The 27,257-nt window shown below is 33.5% G+C and overlaps 1 protein-coding gene across 3 annotated transcripts in view; it reads left to right on the top strand.

Moving 5' to 3' along the window:
- MACROD2 (mono-ADP ribosylhydrolase 2) overlaps positions 1 to 27,257 on the top strand; it is a 2,318,796-nt gene that overhangs the window by 455,670 nt on the left and 1,835,869 nt on the right. For all 3 annotated transcript variants that reach the window (XM_074209420.1, XM_074209421.1, XM_074209419.1), the window contains exon 4: positions 12,345 to 12,374. In XM_074209420.1, the coding sequence (XP_074065521.1) occupies positions 12,345 to 12,374 (30 nt within the window). The remainder of the gene's footprint in view (positions 1 to 12,344; positions 12,375 to 27,257) is intronic.

The following is a 27,257-nucleotide window of genomic DNA, read 5'->3' as shown; positions in this document are numbered from 1 at the left end:
TCTATTTGTAATCAAAGGGATATTGGTGGAGAGCTTTAGTGGACATGATGCAGTTGAAATTATGATGAAGTTTAAAGAGTGGTAGATTTTGAGTCGGAATACTGGCTTGGAATATTTTGTTACTTATCTCTGTGAGTCTGTGACTTTACCTCTCTAGGACTCAGTTTCCTCATGGGGTAAATCTCATAAGGAGATTTCCAGGGCTGGAATCTTTGAAATTCTAATAATGTCAACTTCAAAATCACAAATAATCTTTAGTGCGCTATTAAAAATGGTGACTAAAAGATACAAGAATGAATTTCTTCAACTTTCTGGGCATTACTTTGAACTTCCTATTTTATCACAGAATAATGTTAAAATTTATCTGCTGACTGTCCAGATCTTTTTTTCATGTTGCATTTAGACCACTATGCTGTTGACTTTACTTATCCATCAATAGTTATCACTTTCACATTTTGGTGAAAGATACAATTTAGATGTGAACCAAATAACCATGAAAGGACTTGAGAACTTCATATAGGGATCTAGAAAATATCTTCTAGTACCTGATGCAGCTCATCTACAACAATGCTATATGGAGGCCTTTTGAATTAGACTTTCTGTTTATAATTGGTTTTAAATCTGAGAAATCACATGTCTCTGATCTCAGAACAGTCAGTCATTTTATCTGTAGTTATTTCAGATTATCAAGTATGTAACCTAAATATTAATCCTGAGTTTACGTTTGGTTTTTACATGTTAAGCATTTGTCTAAGCTTAATATTCTCTTTTTTGTTCACTTCAAAGAAGAAAGATGATTATATACCCTCAATACTCTGGCATTCTGTTTATTCAATTTAGAAGGCGTAAATCTAGTAAAGTATAAACAGTAGACTGGTGCCAAACTGATGACTGCATTTTTCTGTGTATATTATATTTCTACAGCTGTCAGTAGTGATGGCCACTGTCTATATAAAAATATTTCCACAGTCTTGTACGTGTTTGGGATTTTAGTCTGATCAGATTTTCAACAGTTCCTGCTCTTAGTTGCAAAATGTGAAGACTTTTTAATGTATGCTCCACTCTTGCAGGTGATATTTCAGCTTTTGTATCTGTTGGGATAACATGTTGTGAATGAAATTGATATTCAAAACAGAACACCTGGGGAAGTTTCTGCCAGCAATCACTTTGACATTGTGCATGCCCTATTGTAATAAGAAAGTGAAATAAATAAGCAGAACTAGGCAGTTGGAACCTGTTAGGATGAAAGCAATTATAATTTTTTTATAATGGTGAATTCTGGAGAAGACAAATAACTTTAATCAGTGTTTAAAGACTAGTTTCATAGATTACTTATTTTTGACAGGCAGACTGCATAGAGACAGAAAAATTACCCTGTACTACAATAGAGCATAGTGAGATGTATTTGTAGCAATTATTTGTTTGAAGAACTAATTCTGGCTCTGTGTTCTGTCTGGCCCTGTGACTGTCCGGTTTCTTCCTGCTGATGCAACACTGAGCTTAGGGACAGAAAGATCTGGGTTTGAATCCTGCCTCTGTTACTTACTGTGAGACTGTTGCTATGGATTTCATATTGTGTGATAAAGTGTTCCCTAATAGAATAAAAGAATATCTTGCTATTATATTCCTGGTGACTTTTAAAAATGCTAACTTGCTAACTCTGGAAACAGTTGTAGTCAGTGAAAATCTATAGAGGAAGAAAAGAGATTATGTGAGACCCCCCCCCCTCCTCTTTCTCATACCTCAGTTAGGGTTCAATGGGGGCAGCATTATACTTTGTAACAGATGTATTTGTATTGGGTACTCTACAAAGTAGAGAGTAAGCCCAAGGGGTCCAATAAATAGTGGAGGCACCTCGAAGGAATCTGAGCCTGATAGCAGAGAAGAGAGTCAATTGTTGATTCAGAAGAGAATCGACATGCTCAGGGACCCCTCCTGAGCAACCTGTCTTGTAAAGGGAAATAGTGAATATCTCACAAGAAGATAAATGAGATTGGTGCTCAGTGGTATTGAAAACATGAATTTGTAATAGGTATGTGTTTCTACATGTACCTTCCTTTCAGGGTATTCTATCTATGAATCCTCTCTCCCCATTGATGTCACATGTATTTGTTGAAGAATGAACACTCAGTTTACAGGGAGAATATTTTGCAACTATTCTTACTATACTATCTTAAAAAATGTTTTTATTTCCTATGATCTGAGTGTATACATAAGTTAACTTTCAAAAATAGGAACCTTGATAAGCTCTGGTTTTAGGCATATTCCCACAGAGTTCCTTTGATCACAAGTTCGGCCTCAGAACACATAAATGTCATTAAAGTTGTCTCTAATACATAATAATACATATTAGACAAAAATGGAAAGTAAAAGTTTCTGCCAAGTATTTTTTCAATGAATATTTTATTTTTCCAGTACATGTTATAAAAGTTTTTCAACATTCATCCATATGCATATGCATATTTTTAAATTACATAATTTCTTTCCACCCTTTCTTCCTACTCCTCTTCCCTCAGTGCTGAATAGTCAGGTGAATATTATACATGCACATTTGTGTTTAATATGTTTACAAATTAGATGTTTCAGTGTGAGGAATTAGCATTAAGGGAAAAGGAAGAAATATGCAAGGAAAATTTTTAAAAAAGGAAATGCAATGTTCATTCAGATTATGAAGATTTTTTTTAGTTTAGTTTTGTTTTATTTTTCTTCCTCAGAATGGGGATATTATAGTCCAAAGCCATTCTCCTAGAGTTGTCCTAGTCTTGGAACTGCTGAGAGGAACTGCATCCATCAAGGTTGATCAACTGATAATGTTATTAATGTGTGCATTATTCTTTTGATTCTGCTCCCTTCACTCAGCATCAATTCTTGTAATTCATTCCATTATTTTCTAGAGTCCATCATGGTTTCTTATAAAACAATGACATTCTATAACATTCATATACCATAACTTGTTCCATCATTACCCAGTTGATGGGCTTCCTCTCAAAGGCCAATTCTTGCCCTCTACAAAAGAGTTGCTATTAATATTTTGGAATATGTTGGACTTTTCACATTTTTTAAAATTTCTTCTGATATAGGCCTAGAATTGGAATTGCTGGGTCAAAGGGTATGATCACCTTTATTATTCTTTGGACATAGTTCCATATTGTTCTCCAGAATGATTGGATCAGTTCACAAATCCACAAACAATGCATTAATACATCAATCTTCCACAACCTCTCCAACATTGATTGTTTTTCCTTTTTGTCATCTTAGGTATGAAGTGATATTTCATAGTTGTTTAATTTGCACTTTCTAATCAGTAATGATTTGGAGCATATTTTCATATGATTTTATATAGCTTCAATTTCTTTGTTTAAAAGCTGTCCATATTCTTTGACCATCGATCAATTGAGAAATGACTTGTAATCTTATAAATCTGAGGAATTCTCTACATATTTTAGGAATGAGACCTTAATCAGAACCCTTACATGTGAAAATTGTTTCTTAGCTTACTGATTTCCTTCAATTTTAGCAGTATTGGTTTTATTAGTGTAAAAACTTTTTAAAAATTTAATATAGTTACAATCATCCATTTTGCAATTTATAATGTCCTCTATTTCTTGCTTGGTAATAAATTTCTTCCCTTTCCATAGATCTGAAAGATAGATGACTTTTTGGTCTATTAATTGATCTATGTTGTCATACTTTATATATCTAAACCCCAAACCCATTTTGACCTTATTTTGGAATAGAGTGTGAGATGTGGATCTATATCTAGTTTTTGCTATACTATTTTCCAGTTTTCCCAACATTTTTTGTCATATAGTGAGTTCTTGTCCCAGAAGCTCATTTCTTTGTGTTTGTTAAATAGTTGATTTGTTTTAGTCATTTACTGTGGTTTCTTTTGACCCTATGCTAATCCACTGATCCATCTATTTCTTAATCAGTACCAGGCAATTTTGATGACTGCTGCTTTATAATATAGTTCTAGATATGATAGTGCTAGTTCACTTTCCATTACATTTTTTCAACAATTCCCTTAATATTCTTGACCTATTGTTTCAGATGAATTGTTACTATTTTTTCTAACTTGGTAAAATAATTATTTGATAATTCGATTGGTTTGGCATTGAATAAGTAATTTAATTTGGATATAATTGTCATTTTTATTATATTAGTTCAACCTAACCATGAGCAATTTACATTTTTTCCCAGTTGTTTAGATCTGACTTTATTTGTGTGAGAATTGCTTTGTAATTGTGTTCATAGTTTCTGGGTTTGCCTTGGGAGACAGATTCCCAAGTATTTATTGCTGTCTACAGTTACTTTAAATAGAATTTCTCTTTCTATCTCTTGCTCTTGGGCTTTGTTTTTTATCTATAGAAATGCTGATGATTTATGTGGGTTTATTTTTTATCCTGCTATTTTGCTGAATTTGTTAAAATTTTTGAGATGATTTTCTCAGGTTTTCTAGGTATTCTGTCATATTGTCTACAAAGAGTGAAAGCTTTGTTTCCTCATTGCCAGTTCTGATTCCATCAATTTCCTTTTCTTCTCTTTTTGCTAAAGTTAACATTTCTAACATTATATTGAATAGTAATGGTGATAATGGGCATCCTTGTTTCACCCCTGATTTTATTTGCCAAGTATTTTGAGAGTGTATGAAGAAAGGTACTGACAGTAACTGATGCATCATCATGTACTTCATTTTTCAGGAAAGCTTATGATTCCTAGAGCTTTGTGAATCAGCAATTACCTCACCTTAATCATATGTTCTTTTTTCAGTAAACTTCTAGTAATAAGGAAAATACAGTAAATGGGAACAATGGGACTATTTATTCATTTATTTATTGGAAAATCTGCTCTAAGATTTTACTATAATCTTCTTTTATCAGTGCGCACAAAAGCCATGGGACAAATTAAAGTATCATGTAGTGGATGTGTCATAAGAAGTCTGTTTAATGCCCCATACATAGATCTTTGAAAGAAAATAACATAATAATGACATTAGCAATCCTCCTGGTCATTTCCCAATTAGATCAGCTTCCTAAGGTAGAATTGATGCTATCTGAATAATTCACAAACTAAATTTCTTTAGTATTTATTCTTGAAAAATTAAATTAAATAAATAAATTGATTAATTAATTAATTGATTAATTAATTCTCACAGGACCCTAGCAATTGTTGTCAAAAATTGGAAAGTATAGAAAACAGAAGGAATTTTTTCAATTTAATTTATCATATATTATTTTTTATTAACATTTACTATGACTGTGTCTATTGTATATGGAAGATGGAAAGAAAAACTAAACATTACCCATTTTCAGGGAACTTAGGACTATATTTAAAGTAAAAATCGTAAAATTTCATAGTGAATGGGAAAACACTGAAAACCTTGAGGAGAAGGGACTTAGTAAACGTCTAATGTTGGATGAGCCTTCATGCCTAAAAAGTGAAAAGAGACATGGGCTTTTCAAGTCAAAAGTGAGTAGGGGGAACATTTTGGTCAGGAGGTGTTTCTGAATTTATTGTTCATTTTAGTTAAATTTCCCTAAGTTCTTTCCATTGACAAAGCTGTATTTAATAGCAATGCTTCTTATTCTAGGCTTTACTATATTTTCAATTTATAAGAAGTAAAATTGTTCATTTTATGGAATTGGTTTATTATTTGAGGAGAAAAGAGGGTGTCACATTGATTCATTAATTTACAGTAACTGATTTAGATTTTTCATTGACTCATTCCTTGAAATAATCTCTCTAATTTGATATTTTTTCTCCCCCTGGTAATTGAAAGAGAATTGTATTTCAGTGGAAAATTAATGAAAATATAATTAACTAGTATTCTCAAAGAGGAGATTGAGAAATTAATTTAAGCCTTTTAGAAACCCTGATATCAATCTTGTTCATAAAGTTTATAGCCATTTTGTTCTAGTCAACCTTTATTTATTTAAAAATATAGCCTATAAATGAAGTGACAGGAAAAAATGTCTGATAATAAGTGTAATTGAGAATGTTATTGTTTCTTGCATGGTTGATTTTCAGTAGACCATCTGGCTGTGGTGATACATTATTAGAATCAAAGAATCTCAAGGTTAAGACGGACTTTTGAGGTAATGTTTCCTGAGATTGTTTTTGCCCAATTCAGGTAGAACCACTTAATCCCCTTTACCATATCCCTAGAAAACAAAATAAAAATGTTATCTTTGGGAAGGTGACTTACTATTTCACTTCTCATTGACTGTCAGATAAAGAGTTATTTTGAGAAAGATATGGTTACTCACTGGTTAAAACATCACAATTATTTCATCATGTCCCATCAAATAAAATAATATACAGCACATATATTTTTTAAAAACCTGAAAATTACTTTTTATTGGAAAAATGAATATATTGTGAGACTGATTTCATGGTATAGGTCTATGTCATACTTTTAGTGCTATTAGTGAGGCATATTACTTATTGTCTTCTGAAATTAATAAATTAAAATTTTTCATATAAGCCTTAGTAATTATGATAATAGTTATCATTTAGTTAGCATTTTAAGTTTGTTTAGCACTTTATAGTATTTATGTTAAGTTTAGCCTATGTAGAATTGGCTTTAATGGAGTGAATCATTAATGACAAATCTTAGGGATTAGGTTGCTATTATAACAAATGACAAACAAGTGCAACTAAAAGGAAGAAGATATAGGAATAATAAGAGGGGATCATTTTTCCCCTTTACCAATGGTACAATCGTGAATGAATGAATAAACATTCATTACGCAATTTCTTTGTTCCAAGCACTGGAGATACAAATATAAGAGCTTAGACAGCTTCTTCCCTCAAATAACTTACATTCCAATGAAGGAGAGAATGTGTAAAATCCAGGATATCCAGGACAAGGTACTTTATGGGAGATAGACTGATTGAGATGACATTTGCTACATTAAATTAGGCAAATTTGACCTTTGTGAAAGATTTATTCTTTGAAAGGAGCACCTGTTTAGATGCGATCACAGATTTATTGGGATATGAGGGCAAGGCATTACACAGCTTTCCTTAGTTACCCATTCAATATAAAATGACATTCAGTATCAAGAAGAATCCTCTCCTCATGAGTAAATCCTCCAAGTTAAGAATTCAGGGGAAAATATTGCATTTGCCTTTTAGATACTGAGGTTTTTGTCAATCTGAGGTTTATAATTCTCTATTGGTAAAGAAGTTCAGCTGAGATAATAGACCTTCTCTATAATTGTTTTATATAAATGACTAACTTGTATTTGTTATAAGAGAAAGTTCCTTAGCAGACCCCCTTTGGGATAGATCATTCTTTGTTTCTTATACTTTTGCAAATGGTAGTCTTTCCTTTTTTTTTAATTTTTATATAACCAACTGGCATATGCTTCTGTAGGATGACCATAGTAGTGGAAAGAATATTATATTAAACCAATCAGTTGAGCATTTACTTAATGCCTGCTATGTTTAGTAGGCTCTGTTCAAGACACTGGGAAGACCAAGATAAAAAGAAAAAAATCTCAGTTCTTAAGGACATTTGTTTCTTTCCAGGGACACAATGAGTACAGATGTGGTTATCTATAAAACAGATATAAATTAATTTGTAGTGGAAGACATGAACAGCTTGGCGAGATAAGAAAAGGTTTTCATGAAATGCTTGAGATCAACTTTGAAGGAAACAAGGGATTCTAAAAGATAGAGGAGTAGAGGAATTAATTTCTTGCATAGAGGAACTCTGAGAAGATCAGTTTGGATGGATTATAGAGTGAGTGAACAAAAGTAATGTATAATAAGATATGTCAGATTGAAAAAGACTTTAAATTCCAAATGCTTTAAATTTCAAATAGAGGAGCTTCTACTTTATGTTAGAGGAATTGGGAGCCATTGGAAGGGGATGGGAGAAGAAATAATTCTTAATTCAACCTGTAGTGCATGCCAGACACCATGCTAAGGACTTTACACATTTCATCTCATTTGATCTTCACTGCAACCTTGTAAGATATTTATTTGGGGGGGGGGGGCAGGGGTTTTGCAAGGCAATGGGGTTAAGTGGCTTGCCCAAGGCCACAGAGCTAGGTAATTATTAAGTGTCTGAGGCTGGAATTGAACTCAGGTAACTCCTGAATACAGGGCCGGTTTTCTAACCACTGCACAACCTAGCCGCCCTGATATTTACATTTTAAAAGCTGAAGATACTAAAGTAAACAGAGGTTAAGTGATTTGCACAGGATCACACAACTAATAATTGGTTTGGTGAGTTGGTTCTTGTCCTTTGTTATCAAAGCCCAAAATGATAGCACTGTGGTTGAGACAAATTGCAGTGTGTCTGAACTGTGGTTGATCAGACCAGTATGAGTTGAGTGCTCTGCCACACAGGGTGGGTACAAATAGTCTATGTGTACACCTGGGGTGAGTACTCTAAACTTACAAATGTCATGTTTCCTTTGAGCTGTTTCAGTTCTGCCTTTCTCATAGAGAGCAGCACCCTCTCTGATGAGGGGACACTGTGCTAAGTGGTCCTGGGTCAGTGTGTCTCCCATGCTGTACAAAAGTTCTTCAATGAGACCTTCAGGATGTCTTGGTATCACTTCTTCTGACCCCCTTGTGAGCTCTTTCCCTTTGTGAATTCTTTTTAAAATAGTCTTTTTGGCAAGAGTATGCCTGGAAGTCTAACAATGTGCCCAGCCCATCATAGTTGCAGTCTGTGTAATAATATTGGAATTCCAAGCAGTTTAGCTCAAGAAAGGACCTCAGTGTCTGGTATCTTATACTGCTGGGTGATCTTCAGCTCTTCCTAACGTAATTTAAATGGAGGTGATTCAGTTTCCTGACATGGTGCTAATAGACTATCTGGGTTTCACAGGCATGCCATGAGATTGGTATAATGGCTCTGTAGACCTTCATTTTGGTAGTCAGTCCAAAACGTCTTCTCTCCCATACTTTCTTTTGGAGCTTCCCAAATACTGAACTAGCTCTGGCAATGTGAGTGTCAACCTCATTGTCAATGTGTACCTTCTTGGAAAGAACACGGCCAAGGTAAGTGAACTTGTCCACAGTACTCAACACTTTTCCATTTGCTGTAATCGATGGTTCCACACATGGATGGTGTGCCTGATGGAGCACCTGTGTTCTCTTGGTGTTAACTGTTAAAACAAAATTAGCACAAACAGCAGAGAATCGATCCATACTTTGTTACATCTCCATTTCAGAGGCTGCACTGAGTGTACAATAATCTGCATATAGAAGATCATACACCAATACTCCCAATACACTTTTGTCTTGGCTTGTAGCCTTTTCAATTTGAAGAATTTGCCATCAGTGCAGTAGCTGATCTTGAGTCCATTTTCATCCTCAGTGATCCTTGTTTCCCTTAATTGGTGACTGGGAAATTCTGAGAGCATCATCCACTATCCAGAACTCAGGCATGCGTGTGGACACAGAACTGATGTACAATACTGATGAACTCCAGGCAACCAAATTTGGATGTAATTTTTCTCTTCTTTTTTGCTCTACACAACTAATAAGTATCTGAGGTCACATTTGAACTCAGATCTTCCTAACTTTAGGCTAAATGTCATCTATCTGCTTCTACATTGGAATGGGAAGGATTCATAGTCAGAACTATATTTTAGGAAAATCACTTTGATGCTGTATGGAGGGTGGTTCAGAATGGGGAAATGCTTGAGATAGGGAGACTAAATAGGAGGCTATTGCTTCTTCTTTGTTCAGGTAAGGGGTAATGAAATAATGAAGGTCCAATTTATAATGGTAACTGAGAGTAAAAAGTTTGATCAGGTAGTTTTTATTTTTATTATTATAGAGGTAATTATGAACCAGTTTGGATGTATGTGGTGAAGGTGTATGAAGAAGCACTGATCACAGTGTAGTATTGATCCTGTGTGATAGTGGAGTCGATAAAAATTTTTAAAAAATTGGAAGAGGAATGGTTTTAGAAAGAAAAAATTATATTTTGTTTTGAGCATGCTTTGAACATGAGAGATCTATTAGGACATCTGTTTGAAATGTACAGCAAGCAATTGATAATGTGTGACTAGAATTGAACATAGGATCTAGAACTGGTTATAGTTCTAGGAGTCATAATCAAATGAGATATATTGAGAAAAAAAGGTCTCAGGACAGAACTTTAAGCCACACCCACAGTTAGTGAGTGTCTTTATAGGTGAAACTCCAGCAAAGAAGATTGAGGTATAGCCTGACAGAGAGGAGGGGTCTAAGAGTCATGAAAACTCATGCAGGGGGCACTAAAGAGGAAGTAATGGTTATCTATAGTATTGAATGCAGCAGAGAAGTCAAGAAAAGAGAGGGCTGAAGAAAGATCATTAATTTTGGCAATAAAGGCAACTAGCATATATATAATATGTAATAGGAATGTGATTAAGAAAGATACAAAGGGTGGCTAGGTGGCACAGTGGATAGAGCACCAGCCTTGGAGTCAGGAATACCTGGCTTCAAATCCAGCCTCAGACACTTAATAATAATTACCTAGCTGTGTGGCCTTGGGCAAGCCACTTACTTAACTCCATTTGCCTTGCAAAAAAACTAAAAAAGAAAGATAAAAAGAACAATAGCATGAGGGGTTAGTTGGAAGGCTTTTTACTTTGTTTGTTTGTTTTTGGTTGCTGATGATCCAATATATATTAGGAATGGATGAATGAAAAGATTGCCATACTAGAAGACCCATTTGAAATTAGACAACATAAATTTGTAGTAATCTTTTTTTCATCTTCACCAAAATCTTCACTTTGATGTCTTTTCTATACTTATCTGGGTTACACAGTCCATGTTTTTATTGGAAGGATACGAATTACTTCCATACTATTCACATATATCCACTCTTCCAAGTCTTATAGTTCAGAAGCAATAGCTATCTTTAGGTTAGTTTTTGTCATTATTATCACCATCAACAAATGAATTCAAATGAGATAATATAAAGTGATAAAGTGAATTAATGCTGGACTTTGGGATAGAATCGTGGTTCTCAAGCTGAAAAGGATATTTATTTGTTGTCTGGTTCAACTCTCTCATTTGAAGGATAAGAAAACTGAAGTCCAGAAAGACTCAAAAACATCCTCAAGATTACAAAATTAGTAAATGGGAGAACTTTGATTAATACCCAAGTCTTCCTATTTTAAACTAACTGCTTGTTCTTGTTTTCCATATCTTTGGAAATCTGGGAAAATCTGGGTTCAAATACTATTTCAGAGTGACCATTTCATAGAAAAGTCATTCTGAACTTCAGGAAATTCTTCAGCATCATAATTTGTAGATGAGCTGAAGTGTCTGGAAAAATCAAGTATTATCAAATATAATAGAGTTAATTTAATAACATACCTGGCTTCAAAAAATCAACCTCAGAAATATGTATGGTGGAATTCTTCCCATCCCTTAAGTCATATAGCACACTAACTAGCCTTCAAAAAGCATGTATTAAAGTTGTTTCTATTTGATGTCTTGAGCTTATTAACATTATATAACTATTTCTTAATATTAAATTGATATGGAATGCCTAAGAAAAGTATAATAGGTTCTGTAGCAGTATAAAATGTACAAACAAACTCATATTTATGTTTTTACTACAACACTTTAGGAAAGTAAAGATAAAATATATTAAGGAGTTAATTTACTAACATAATTCCAACCCTTCCTCAACCTAGGAAATGATCTTTAAGCATTCCTGCAGTGAGAAATCCATCTGCTTCCAATCAGTCTGGTGATGACTGTCTCCAAACTTGACTGGTCTTGTCTTTGAACAGCACACGTAGAATCTATTGATGGGTGGTACCAAATGATTTTCACCTGGCAAAGTTTACACCAATCTTTTTATGGCCTTCTAGAATTCAGTGTCCTCCATGTAGAGAAATAGTAGAGTAAAATTTGGGGAACCTTTTGTCTTTGATATTTAAAAATCTGTTTCTTCAGAAAATAATAAATCCGTACTTTTACTTACAAGAATTCTTACTTTGAAGTGCCTAGTATTTGAAGATATACAATTTACATTATTATTTTAAATGATAAAAATTTCACATTTAATCTTTGCTGTTTTTAAAAATTATTAGAATTATCTAAGTATTCGTATCTGAAAAATGAAAATATTGAAGATCAATTTAACTAGAAAAAAGAATATTAAAGAGTTCTGAACATAAATCTTAATTAAAATGATCTCTTAGTAATACATTTGAAAAAAGGATGACTATTACCTATCTAAATATATCCTTATATATGTTTGTATCTATGTGAATATTTATAATTATTATGTATAAATTTATTAATATCAGCATTTTCTTGCTTTGTTCTGGTTTGAGTTCATTTTATTTACTGTCCTCCTTCTTCTTTTCTAACAGCAAATGCCAGCCTTCTTGGAGGAGGAGGGGGTAAGTCTTTGACATCATTGAACTCAGAATAGATTCACAGTACATGAAATTCAAAAGATTTCTTCATTTCTGTCTTGGTTTTGGCAAAATCAATTTTGCTGTATTCATTAACCACAAATGATAACATTATGGAAAATAATTTGTAGTTAAAACTTTTTGTGATTTTATTTTAACTGCAGTCTAAATTTTCAGGATCCTGTTTTTCCTATTAAATTTTTTTTTCTTGTCTTTTGACTTAAGATATAATAGCTACAGGGGGTGGCTAGGTGGTGTAGTGGATAAAGCACCGGCCCTGGAGTCAGGAGTACCTGGGTTCAAGTCTGGTCTCAGACACTTAATAATTACCTACCTGTGTGGCCTTGGACAAGGCACTTAACCCCGTTTGCCTTGCAAAAACCTAAAAACACACATACATACACACACACACACACACACACACACACACACACACACACAAAATATATAATAGCTACAAGCTAGTGAGATAAACATTAAATAGATCACAATATCACTTGAAAATAAATTCAAGAATAGTAGCATATTTGGGTGGTATTAATTTTTAAAACATGCTGGGTTTTTTGACCTTGTCATACCAGGAGCTCAACATGCTGGTCGCCTAGTATAAAAAATGAAAAATAAATTAGTATTGATATTCTTCTTGTTCTCCATACTTCTCCAGAGAAAATAGGGAGGGAAAAGGTCAGCATGAAGTAAGGAAGAGAGTATCATGCTAGAAGTCTCTTGTTAGAGAAGCAATTCTTACTCTATCTTGGTTGGAGATTAAAAATTTTGGTTATCATAAATTATATATGATTTTGAATAAATGGGATGGGCCTGGCTCTCTGTAGCAGTATCTTTATAATCTTAAGAACAGGGGTCAATTAATCTTCATTTGCAGGCTTTGCTCTTCCTTAGTCTATAGATCAATTTAGATTTTAAGAAGGAGAATTTTAAAGATCCGTAATTAAATGACCAATCAGTTTGTTGCAGAACCTTGAGTTTGGCTTTGATTTATTAGATTTAAATTTGTCACATGACAGAGCCTCACTTTTGTAATCTACTTCTGATAACTTCGTCTTAGTATCTTAAGTCGCAATTCCTTTTTCAGTTTCATGTTTACTATTTTAGTTCTTCTAGAACAGAGATCCTTCTTAACAACTGGCCAGATCTTCTAGAGGGCTGATGCTGATCATGTGTTTTACCTGTTGTCAAACCTTCCTATGTCACCTATTCTTGGAACTCCTTACTGCTAAATCACTACCTTCATAAATTGTTGTTGCTTTCTGCTGAAAAACCAATGGTCATGTCTAGTCTCTTCTGGCTCAAAACATCAGTACCTAGAAAATGTAATAAGAAAATTACCAAGAGTACCAAGAATGATATCAGTGAAAACCTATGAAAATCCCTTATTTTTCAAAAAAATGGTAAAAAGTGGTATGCGCCTTAAGTTTTTGATTTATATTTGCTCCCATGTAATTAATTAGAAGCTTCCAGATTATCACTATTATTATTTTCAAAATAAAATACAATTTTGCTCACATAGTAGGAGAAATTGCATTGTCTACTTAAGAAAATCATAAATTTCCATGAAGTCAAGATGGTGAAGAAACCTGGCTTCTTAGTTTCCCTCTGCAGTAATAGATAGATAGATAGATAGATAGATAGATAGATAGATAGATAGATAGATAGATAGATAGATTAAACAAAATTTTAAAAAATTACTTCAAAAAACTGACCTTAATGAGTAAAAAAAAATGAGGAAAGGAAAGGACAAAAATAATACCAAAAAAAAGTTAGATTTAAACAATTTTAGAAGTAGTTTCAGAAACAACCAAAAAATACAAAGAAATGCAATTAAAAAATTCAATACTCTCAAAGAATTAAAGGAAGAAATGAAAAGAGAATGTATATAAAAGCTGAATAAAGTCCAAATATCTCAGTAGTGATTTTTAAAATATCTTGAATGTTGAATGTTAAGATGTTGAGAAGATGATGACAAAACTAAATATAATAGAGATGAGCATAGAGATTTTGAAAATGCAAGTGGATAGACAAAAAGCCAGAATAATGTAGTTGAAAAAAGAATTGTAGGTATATGGTACAGTTGAATTGGAAATAATTTCATAAAATAGAATTACTGGAAAGAATACTGGAAATCAATGTGAATTCATCTGAATATGACATTTGATCAAGGAGGGCCTAACTTTCTGAATTATTTGGATTATTGAAAATATGAAATAAGAAGAGAATATAATATCCATGTTTAAGAAATTATTCAAGGAAACTTCCCAGAGTTAATTAAAACAATATTTACATCTACTAAGAAGAAAAACTCAAAATTCAGAATACCTAATGATATCATAATAAGACTTCAGATCTATATATAATTATAAAGAAAAAAACTTTCAAAAGAATCAGTACATACATTGCTCATTTAAAGTCATTTCTTCCTTAATAATAATAAAACCAAATTAGTTGTTTAACATCTTAAAATTTTGAAAGTAATTAAAATTATATACCTCATATCAATAACTGCAAAAGTAGAAAAAAACTAAAAAATTATAGAGTAAAATTTTTATAAGCTTTTTTTAAGGAAAACATGAAAAGTTTGGAGAATAATGTAGACCTCATTCTATGTGCTATCAGCTTGCCACATTTACTATTTAAATATTTGCTATCTTAAAGTAAGAGCAATTATGCAGTCATGAGCATTTAAATCCTTGCTTAGTTCTAGGTACTGGTAAAGGTTGAGAACCCAAAGACAAAAGTGAAACAGTTCCTTTCCCTTTGGTGTCCACACCCTCATGGGAGAGATTATGTTTAGGTGAACTTTCCATAAAACAAAGATGAATGTAATCCTGTGGGGAAAGACACTAGCAGAAGGTATAACTGAGAAATAAAGAAAATAGTTTTGGAACCGATATTTGAATTATGTCTTATTCTTTACTATTTATTGAAATATGGTATCCATTTATTGGGGTGGTTGTGGTTTTCAGTTATTCTAATAATTTTTTCACAATATCTTGACATGTTTTCTAGTTCAGTTATTTTTGATAGGAGGCACTTTATCTTATTATTTTCCTGTTTCCTGAAGTTACTAAATTCTCATCTATTTTAATTTTCAGAGAATCTATAATGTGGGTAAGATTTTGTACCTCTTATATTAAAGTATTTACTTTTCTTACAGTTCTCCTCTTTAGACATGCCACTTAATTTATAACATCCTTTTTTATCTCTCCTTTTATTTCTTTTAGAAATTCTAATAGCCCTTGTAGCCAAGTCATATCTTTATCTGAAGTTGTTCCTATACTCCCTATAAAGTTAGTCTATTCCTAAACTTGGACTTGGAAACAACTGAATCCATTAAAACTCCTTTATCAGTGACTTATATTGATATTTCTAGATTTACTTGCTAAAACTGGACTTTTTGCCAGGGCCAGGATTCAACTGTTCTTGTACATTTTGGATAAGTTGATGGACTATTATTTGGTCCTGATATATGTTTCCTAGAATATATCTGCTAGCCTTCTCTTGTGCTAGTTTCCACTATAAGCTGTTATGAGTATCGTTCAGGATTTGATCACTTCAAGACTTTCATGGGTAACTGATATCAACTTGTTGCAAACTTGTGTGCAGACCAATGCCTTCTTTTTTTCTAATGCAATTTTTAATTTATGGAATAAACCAAGCATTTCTATAAAATAGTACATTGAAAAGGATGATTGCATATGAAATTGTTAAACTTCTATGTAAAACTTGATATTCCATCCAAATATACAACAAAATTATTACCTAAATTTCTTTTATCTTCTCTTCCCCCTTACCCTGGAGAAAGCTGCCATTAGACACAAAGAAGTATACACACACACACACACACACACACACACACACACACACACACACTCACACACACACAACATTATTCTATACATACTTCTATTTGTCAGTCCTTTCTCTGGATGCATAAACCAATGCCTTGGCAGGAACTTTACCCTCCAGTTCTAGAGCTCACCCCAGAGTGTAGTTAACTTCCTTAGTGCCTCCTCATTATTAATTACAGTTTTCTCCTAAGACTGAAATGGGGTATACATATATACATACATACCCTGAGGCTTTCTGAACACTCTGAAATTGTTGAAACTGAATGTTATTTGAAAATTTAAATGACTTAACCTGACTCCTCAGTTGGATGGCTGGGCCCATCTTTAAGACCTATAGGCTACTGGATTTTTTAATTTTATTTTTTTGCTGACCTAGGTTAAATGAGACTATTTAATGTGTTTCTCCCTTTCTTTCTTTCTTAATCATCATTCAGTCTGACATTTGTTTTTACCTTTTCTAGAAAATTTGTATGGGAAATGACTCTGTTGTTCCTATTCATTCAACTATTTTGAGCAGAAATGTTTCTACATTCCCTACTTCTAGGTAAAAGTGGGAATCATGGTATGTTAGTTTCATGGAACTCCCCCAATCCACTCTTTTCTTTTCCTATGTTTTTATTATTCCATTATAAGTTATGACTTTCTAGGAGGAGATGTAATATAGTAGGAAGTGCAAATACTGTTATTTGTCCTTAGTTCTTGAAGAAGACCATGTTGTTATGACTTAAAAGTGAATTGGATTTAAATGATGGAGGATTTTACAGAATAAGTGCCCACACTTTCTATTTGAAAGACATGTGGATCTAATGACAAAATATAGATCAGGATATAAAAATGAAAGTCATCAATAAAATTAACATTAATATTATTTTATATCTTAAAATTTAATGCTTATGTTAAATCTAAATGTTTAAATTTATATTAAAAAGAATTAAACTAGGTGGTGATGCAGTGGATAAAGCACCGGCCCTGGAGTCAGGAGTACCTGGGTTCAAATCCAGTCTCAGACACTTCATAATTACCTAGCTGTGTGGCTAGTGCTGTTCAATGTTTTATGCTTTATTTACATTTAGATATTAAGTAGCCTTTCTGGAGGGGAAAAAATGTGTGTATTATTTGACCTCTGTTAAAAACATTATATATTTTTTGTTAGCTTTAACAAGAGAAATTGAAGAAATTAGAATAAGCAGCAAGGGAACTCCTACTTTTTGCAGATAAAATGATGGTATACCTAGAGAATCCTAGAAAATTCCCGAAAAACTACTTGAAATTATTAAAAATGTTAAAAAGTTGCAGAATAAAAAGAAAACTCACATAAATCATCAGTATTTCTATATATTACCAACAAAGCCCAACAGCAAGAGACAGATAAATTCTATTTAAATTAACTAAATGCAACATAAAATAATTGGGAGTCTACCTACCAAGAAAAATGCAGGAACTGTATGAACACAACTGCAAAACACATTGTACACAAATTAAGTCAGAGCTAAAAAAAAAAATGGAAAATTATCACTAATTTGATTAAAATAACAATTATACCTAAATCAATCTCTTGATTGATTGTCTGCCAAACTATAGACAGTTCTTTTGTAGAGCTCAAAAAAAATAGTAACAAAAGGAACAAAAGGTGAGGAATATCAAGGGAATTAATGAAAAGAATGCAAAGAAAGGTGATGTAGCCATACCAAGTCTAAAACTATATTATAAAGTGGCATTCATCAAAATTGTTTGATCCTGTCAAAGAGACAGAATGGTGGATCAGTGGAATAGATTAGGTACAAAAGAAGCAGTAGGAAATTATTATATAAGCTACTCTTTGATAAACCCAAAAATTTCAGTTTCTGGGATAAGAATTCACTCTTTGGCGAAAAAAAAATTCCTGGGAAAACTAGAAAAAAGTATGACAGAAACCAGGCATAGAATAACATCTCAAACCTTATAGCAAGATATGGTCAAAATGGGTACATAATTTAGATATAAAGGGTGATACCTTAAGCAAATTAGGGAAGCAAGAAATATCTATGAGACCTATGTAGAAGAGAGGAATTTATGAGCAAACAAGAGATGGAAAACATTATAAAATGCAAAATGGATAATTGATTAAATTAAATTAAAAGATTTTGTGCAAATAAAATTAGTGCAACCAAAAATAGAAGCAAAGTAGAAATCTATAAAACAATTTTTGCAGTCAGCATTTCTTTTTTTAATTTTCAGGTTTTTTTTTACAATTTTTGCCCTAATCTCGCGGCCCTCCCTCCACCCCTCCCCAGAAGGCAGTCTGTTAGTCTTTACATTGTTGCCATGGGTATACATTGATCTAAGTTGAATGTGATGAGAGAGAAATCATATCCTTAAGGAAGAAAAATAAAGTATTGTGCCTGATTTTTGCACTAATGGAACAAGCAAGTCCATTAAGGTTGATCATCACCCCCATGTTGCTGTTAGGGTATACAATGTTCTTCTGGTTCTACTCATCTCACTCAGCATGAATTCATGCAAATCTTTCCAGGCTTCCCTGAATTCCCATCCCTCCTGGTTTCCAAAAGAACAATATTGTTCTATCACATACATATACCACATTTTGTTAAGCCATTCCCTAATTGATGGACATTCACTCAATTTTCAATTCCTTGCCCACACAAAGAGAACTTCTATGAATATTTTTGTGCAAGTGACTTTTATACATTATTAAAATGTTATTGTTTAACACTAAACATAATACCCCCTCCCCCCCCAAAATATAGAACCTCATGAGAAATAAAAAGAAAGAGAGAAAAAATGCTTTTCAGTCTGTGTTCTGATGCCATCAGCTCTATCTCGGGTGGATCACATTCTTTATCTTAAGTCCATCACAGAAGTTACTTCCTTATTTTTCCACAGTTGCTGTTGCTGATTGTAATTCCCTCCATCTATTCCTCCCCACTACCATAATATTTTCTCTTTCCTTTCACTCTGTCCCTCTTCTAAAATGTGTTGTAGGGTGACTGAGTAGTGCAGTGCACTGATCACCGACCCTGGGGGCCAAGAGGCCCCAGGCCCACATACTACCCCTGAGACCCAGAAACCACCCAGCCCTGTGGTTCCAGCCAGGCCACCCAATCCCGGTCCCTTGCAAGAAGTAAAAAAGAAAATGTGTTATATCTGCCTGTTCTCTCCTATGATCTACCCTCTCCTCTATCACCCACATCCCCCCCTTCCCTATTTCCCCCTTCTCTCCTTTTTTACTCTAGATATCTGTACCCTATTGAATGTGTATGCTGTTTCCTCTCTGAGCCATTTTGTATGAGAGTGAAGGTTCCCTCATTCCCCCCTCCCCCTGCCATATCATTGCAAAAACTTATTGCAAAAAAATAAAAATAAATTTAAATAAATTTAAAAAATACTTTATATCCGAAATATGTCCTTTCTCTTACTCCCAATACATTTCCCTTTTAGCCAATTACTACATTTTTACAGTATATTATATCTTCAAATTCAGCTCTTGCCTATGCTTCATTTACAAAAGCTCCTCCTACCTGCTCTATTAAATGAGAAGGTTCATATGAGTATTATCAGTATCATTTTCCCATTCAGGAATACATGTAGTTCATCATCATTGAGTCCCTCATATTTTACCCTTCTCCTCTACTCTCTATGCTTCACCTGAGTCCTGTATTTGAAGGTCAAACTTTCTGTTCAGCTATGGTCATTTCAACAGGAACATTTGAAATTCCCCTGGTTCATTGAAAGTCCATCTTTTCCCCAGAAGATGTTCAGTTTTGCTGGGTAGTTGATTCTCAGTTACATTTCAAGCTCTTTTGCCTTCCAGAATATTATATTCCAATCCCTATGAGCCCTTAATGTGGTTGCTGCTAAATCCTGTGTGATTCTGACTGCAGCTCCATGATATTTGAAGTGTGTCCTTCTGGTTGCTTGTAATATTTTCTTTCTTTGACTTGGGAGTTCTGGAATTTGGCTCTATACATACACACACACACACACACACACATATATATATATATATATATATATTCCTTGTTTTTTTGGATCTCTTTCTGGGGGAGATTGGTAGATTCTCTCAATTTCTATTTTGCCCTCTACTTCTAAGATGTCAGGGCAATTTTCCTGTAGGAATTCCTTAAAAATGAGATCAAGGCCCTTTTCCTGATATGACTTTCAAGGTATCCCAATAATTTTAAAATTATCTTTCTTGAATCTGTTTTCCAGATCAGTTGTTTCTTCAATGAGATGTTTCACATTTTCTTCTAATTTTTCATTCTTTTGGTGTTGAAGAATTGTATCTTGACTTCTTGTAAAGTCATCAGCTTCCTTTAGCTCCATTCTGGATCTCAAGGATTTGTTTTCCCTCAGAGAGATTTCTTATCTCTTTTGCTATCTGGCCAGTCTTGCTTTTTAAAGTATTGTTCTCCTCAATAAGTTTTTAAACTGTTTTATCCATTTGATCTATGCTGGTTTTTAAAATTTATTTTCCACAGCATTTCTTTGGATTTCCTTGACTAAGCTGTTGACTTCTTTTTCATGTTTTTCCTGCATCTCTCTCATTTCCTTTCCCAGTTTTTCTTCTATCTCCCTTATTTGATTCCCAAAATCTTTTTTGAGCTCTGTCATAGCCCAGCTACAGTTTTTCTTGGAGTCTTTAGATGTAGAAGCTTATACTTTCTCATCTTCAGACTTGGTATTTTGATCCTTCTTGGGATCATAGACAATGTATTTCTCAGTGGTGTTCCTCGTTTTTCTCTGTTTACTCATTTCCCCAGTCTGTGCCTGGTTTTGGAGTGCTTCCTGAGCTTTTGAGTTTTAATTGTGATACCCCCACAAGGACCTCAGTGTATGAGGTTCTGACTGTTCTCCTTGTCTGTGAATGACCACAAGCGCACCCCTCTGCCATGGGGCTGGGGGGGGTGGAGTTCCTGATCTATAGGGGGCTGTGTCTGTGATCCAGATCTAAGTGCGATTAGAGCCCCAGAGTCCTGTTCTGGGGACAGAGGACAGACCTCGGCAGTCTCCCTCTACTCCCTTAACTTTGGTGGGCTGGTGATGATGTACCTCTTGTCTACATGCCTTAAAAAAAGCATAGAAAATAAAGAAAAAACACAACTTATATACTTAATGGAACAGGAAAACTGGCATGATTTGGTTTAATATTGATGAGTGATACACTGGAACTAAACCATAAAAAATAAAATATCTTCCTAAGGAAAAATTAAAATTTGGTGGATGAATTATTTTTCAGTAGAATTTTATTTTTCCCCATTATATGTCAAGAAAATTTTTAGTATTCATTTTTACAATATTTTGAGTTCCAAATTTTTCTCCCTTCTGTCTTCCCCTCCCCTCTTCCTAAAATGGTAGATGATTCAATATAAGTTATATATGAACTATCATTAAAAAAAACCCTATTAGTCATAGTTCTGAAAGAAGAAACAGGTCAAAAGAAAAAAAGACAAACATAAAATAAAAAAAAAAATAACACCTGTATGCTTTGATGGGCATTCAGAGTCTATCAGATTTTTTTTTTATCTAAATGGGCATTGCATTTTCTTCTGTGTTTCTGAGACAAACAGAGTCATTCATAGTTTATCATCAAAAAAATATTCCTGACATGTATCCTTTCAACTCTCTCTCCACTGTAGTTGGTTTTTCATGCCTCTTCATTTGAAAAAATTTACTCCATTATACCCTTCCCTTCCTTCTGTACCCGATGTACTCCTTAATTATTATATAATATATAATGATCCTTAATCATCCCTTAATTATTTTTGTTATTCCCTCAAATTCACTTATACCCATACCCTCTGTCTATGTATATTCCTTCTATCTGTATTATTGGTGGTATAATTTTTAATAATTACAATATTCCTCCTCTCACGTAGAAATGAAAACAGTTCAACTCCTTTGAATCCTTTATGCTTTCTTTTACCTTTCTCCTTTTTAGGCTTCTCTTGGATCTTGATATAGGAGATTAATTTATCTTTTGCTTAATTCTGGTCTTCCACTTATGAAAACTTGAAATCTTTCTGTTTCATTGAAACCATTTTTTCCATTGAAGTAATTTATTCTCTTTTAAGTTTGTGTCTTGATCTTCCCTGTCACCATAATTATTCTATAATCAAATTATTATTATTATTATTGTTTTGTTCATCTTTGTTGGCCTTTTTCTTTTTAAATTTACCTCTGCTCCAGAGTGGAAAGGGTACTGACTTCTTGGGCCAGAAGCTGCAGTGAGGGACCCTGTTTTGATGGGGTGCAATTTTGGGGTTACTCAATCTGCTTAAAGCCATCAGGGTTTGGCAGCTTACCAGTACTGAATAGTGGTCCTAGTACTGTGTCTGTTGTGGACTGAGACTGGTATGTTTTTTTATTTCCCCTGGGAATACCCTAAAGTACATGGAGATCTGGACTCTGACTGCTACCTGTTTGCCTGGGGCTATGGTGAAGCAGTGGTGATTCTTGGAATTGGAGTCTGTCTACCTGTTGCACTTGAATAAATTTTTTAAAGTGTTTATTTGAAAAAAGTTACTCTTTTTTGAAAAAGTTTTGAATGAGAACTTTCAATATGTTATTCACTAAAATATATCAATTCACCAAATGCCTTTTAATTAGTCTCTTCCTTCCTCCATGTAAACTAGATAATTGAGTTAAAATATGTCCACATGGGTTTCCTCATTACCAGCCTAGATCATAAACTGATCATATGGAGATCACTTTATTAGTATAGATTACAAATCTTTTATGCCTTTCTATTTTATATGATATTTCATTTTCATAAATCTCACTTTCCATAAATTCCACAATCTACACAATTTGGAGAAAACTTTAAATTCTTTTAATATTTCTTAGATACTAGTGAAATACTTTTGACCTCCATCTCTTAGCTTTTGTGATCATTCCAATTATTTTTTTCTTTTTTTTTTAGGTTTTTTTTTTTTTTGTTTTTTGCAAGGCAGACGGGGTTAAGTGGCTTGCCCAAGGCCACACAGCTAGGTAATTATTAAGTGTCTGAGGCCGGATTTGAACCCAGGTACTCCTGACTCCAAGGCCAGTGCTTTATCCATTGTGCCACCTAGCCGCCCCCTCCAATTATTTTTTCAATCTTACATTTACTTGATATATTAAATCACACTCCCTTGATGAATTACATAATCACACAAGGAAAGGGATACCAGTGACAATCTCTTCTAACCCATACATATTACTTCATAACTTTAAATAAAAGGGAACCTACTAGTTCTGGAGAGAATTCATTTCACTTTGTTGTAGGTCTGATAATTATGAAGCTTTCACTTACATATAATTTAGGTTATATGTAATGAAGGTTATATCCATCATAACTAATTTTCTCCTTTGGGACTAAAAAGAGCAAGTTCAATACTCTTTCCCCATATCAGCTGTACCTAGTCTGTCATTTAAACAATGAATTGATCTCATGAAGATAACTATCAAATATACCTCTTGAATCTTTTTTGAAATCTGAATGTCCTCAAGTCTTTCAATTAAATCTCAAATGGCATGAACTTGAGAACCCTTCTCCTGGTTTTCCCTCCTCTGGAGAATCTCTCATTTATATGGTGTGTAGAACTTGACTTCAGATGTAATCTGACCAATGCAGAGTACTGAAGGACCCTCACCTCCTTATTCATTAAAACTATTCTTTTCTTAATTTAGTACAAATATCATTACCCTTTTTGATTCCTTATTTTACTGTTTACTCCTACTTAGCTTTCATTTCATGAAAATTCCCAGAATTCCTTTAGATAAATTTTTGCTTTTTCTCAGATAATAGTTTTTCATAATACATAAATGAATAGAATCAGCAAGAGAATTTTGGTATTGAAAATTAGTCTTAGAAAATTACAAGATTATTGAAAGCATCACCGTATAGGATCACAGAATTTCAGACTTAAATCCAAGACTCAGAGGTGATCATTTCCAAATTACGTATGATTTAAAATCTTGTTTATATATATTTTGATAAATGAACATTCATGTGTGCTAGAATACATTCTGTGTTAAGGAATTTACTACCTCCTAACAGTCCATTCTTTATTTTAATTCTAGTTTTAAGGAAGGAATTCCTGTCATCAATCCTCAATTTCCATTTATGCAATTTTTATCCATGGGTTCCTAATTCTGCCCAGTAAAGCCTCTCAGAAGCTTTCTCCTTCATATGCATGACAGCTCTTCAAATTTTTTGATTAAAATTATCATATTCCTCCTACATCTTCCCTTCTCCTGTTGATTCATTGATAGCTCTACAGAGTATTCTCCAGGATCTTCAGCCATATGCTGATTATACTTGTCCCTTTATTTCCTAAATTATTGTGACCCAAACTTAATACAATAATGTATGGTTTGACTAGGGCATAGTTTGCTGCCTACCTATTCTGAACACTGAATGTAGCCTAAGATTTTGTTAACTTCTTGTCTTTTAGAGAACCATGTTCTTGATTGTTTATTATGGGAAGAGATACATGTCTATAATTTGCCTTTTGATTTTTAAGACTTATTTTTTAACAGGAGTAAGATAAAGGGGGAAGGCATTTGTGTATCAATGTGTATTAGGCATAGATATTCATTTGAGGAAATCTACGTTTTCAATGCTAGATTTATAATGCTTAGAATTTGAGTGAAGACAATGGAAGTAGAAACAGAATGACTTTGGCATTGGAGCATAATACAGACCTCCTGAAAAGAAAGGAAAATACATGAAAAGTTAGAAAAGCAGATGGTAAGACTGGCATAGACACATGACATAGTAATATGAGGAACTACGGTTATCTGGACATCTACTAGAACTCTCAATGAAAAGGGAAGCAACCAATAATACATTGCTTTGCCTTAATGATGTCTTTCTTGAAAGTGGTATGATGATCAAAATAAAATTCTATTTGGGATCTGATACTTATAAGTAAGGAAGAATAGAAAATGATGAGAATGTTAGGAAGAAATGAATCCTGCTTTTAAAGTTTGTGATAGAGAAGAGGAAAAACTGGTCTCAAAAAGCCATTTGTCAAGTCTTCCTCTTCTCCCCTTCATTATTATATGTGTGGAAGGGGTGTCTCTCTTATTTACTAATAGAAACCTCTCTTGATCCCATCCTTTCCCATCTCATCTTCTAAACAAACAAAGAGCATCATTCTAATTTTACCCCTAAACTTTCATCTCTTCTTATCCACTGACTCCTTTTCTAATTCCTTCAAATATTACTATTTCTCATCAATTCTTTTTAAAAATTCTCACTATCTATAATCTTATATCTCTCATTGTCCATTCAGGTAAGTTCATGAAGAAAGTTGTCTTTACTCAATGCTTCCATTTTAGCTCCTTTTACTCTCTTCTAAACTTTCTATGATCTGATTTCCAACTTAGTTTTTAAACTCAAACTATTCTCTCCAAAGTTTCTAATCAATTTTTCATTGCCAAATCTGATAACTTTTTCCTTCTTGATCTTTCATTGTATGTGACATTGTTGATCACCTCTTTCTAGAATATTCCAGTTCCCCTAGGTTTTTAAGACCCTTTTCTCTCCCAATTATCTTTCTATTTATCACCAACTCATTAATTGCTCTTGCTCCATCTTCATTCAGCACTCTTGGCATTATACTATTCAGGTGCCTTATAATATAGAGTAGTTATTGCATATAGAAAAGTGAAACAAAGAAGTGAAGTGACTTTTATAAGATCACAAAGATGCAATTGAGTTCATATTTAGAATCTTTTAACTCTTTATCATCTACAACACTGTGGTTTCTTTCTAAACATGCTTCACATTAGCTTTATATCAATATCAGTTGGTGAAGTATCAACAATGTGTGATTCTGGTACAATAGTAGAACCTATTTTCTTCTTTGGTCTTTTCTCAAAAACCTTAAGGTCTTTACATACTTTGAGAGTATGAAGAGAACACCTTACTCTTCATTTTGATTGCAACCCAGGTTCTTACACTTTCTTGCTTATTTGAAGTTAATCCTTTCTTTTTTAAATTTCATTTTAAAAACTATTTGCTTCTACCCATAACTGAGAGCTTTTCTGTGCAGCAAAATGTGTGATAAAGAAAAATATTGCCATCAAAGTAGTTATTGCAATGAAAATCCAGTAAGAAAAGAATGCATTCAGGCATTGTTGTTTGACTAGAACAAAGTTTGCAACATTTTAAACTATTTGGTTCTTTTTTGTTTGCCTAAACTATTAAGATAAACTAGAAGATGTCTGTGGGTTCTAAGTCAAAATGGAATCACTTTTCTCTCCCCTTTCAAATCTTTGCATTCCAAAGGCATAATAATGATGTAAAAATATTGTAAAGTGACATTTTCAAAAAATATTCCAATTAAAGGTTGGCTTTTCATTTGAATAACTTTGTAATGGTTCCTTTTTAATCACAATAAAATTTATATTTTATTTTAGTCAACATTATTATTCTATATGTTTTCAGATGGGAGATTACATAACAGGTATAATTAAAAAATCCTCAGTTGGGTATAGCTAGGTAAAACTAAATAAATATTCAGAATCTGATAGTGTGCATCAGGGATCCATGAGTCTATGTCAAGAAAATGATCAAAGGAAGGAAATGAATGCATAGAGACAATAGTACAGGCCAGAACCTTCTCAGTTTGTGAAGCTCTCAGCTCTTTTTCATTTAATGAGAAATATTCCTTAATATTGAAAAAACAAAAGCAAAGACAAAGTCCCCAAGGACATTAATTGGTCCTCCATTATTGCTTTATTTTCTTTCTTAGGCTGCGTGTGGATATAAGTGTCTGAGGCTAGATTTGAACTCAAGTTCTTCTGACTCCAGGAACTGGTGTTCTATCCACTGTGCCACCCCGGAGCTAGTGGTGCAGGAGTTCAAATCCAGCCTCAGATGTGCCACTTACTAGCTCTGTGACCTTGGGCAAGTCACTTAACCTTGACTGCCTCGCATCCAGGATCATCTCTAGCCATCCTGATTCATATCTGGTCACTGGACCCAGATGACTCTGGAGGAGAAAGTGAGGCT

Source organism: Macrotis lagotis, chromosome 1 (assembly GCF_037893015.1).
Source record: "Macrotis lagotis isolate mMagLag1 chromosome 1, bilby.v1.9.chrom.fasta, whole genome shotgun sequence".
In the NCBI taxonomy this organism is placed as follows: Eukaryota; Metazoa; Chordata; class Mammalia; order Peramelemorphia; family Peramelidae; genus Macrotis; species Macrotis lagotis.
Note: the sequence above shows the minus strand (reverse complement) of the source record. Positions and strands in the feature narration are given on the sequence as shown.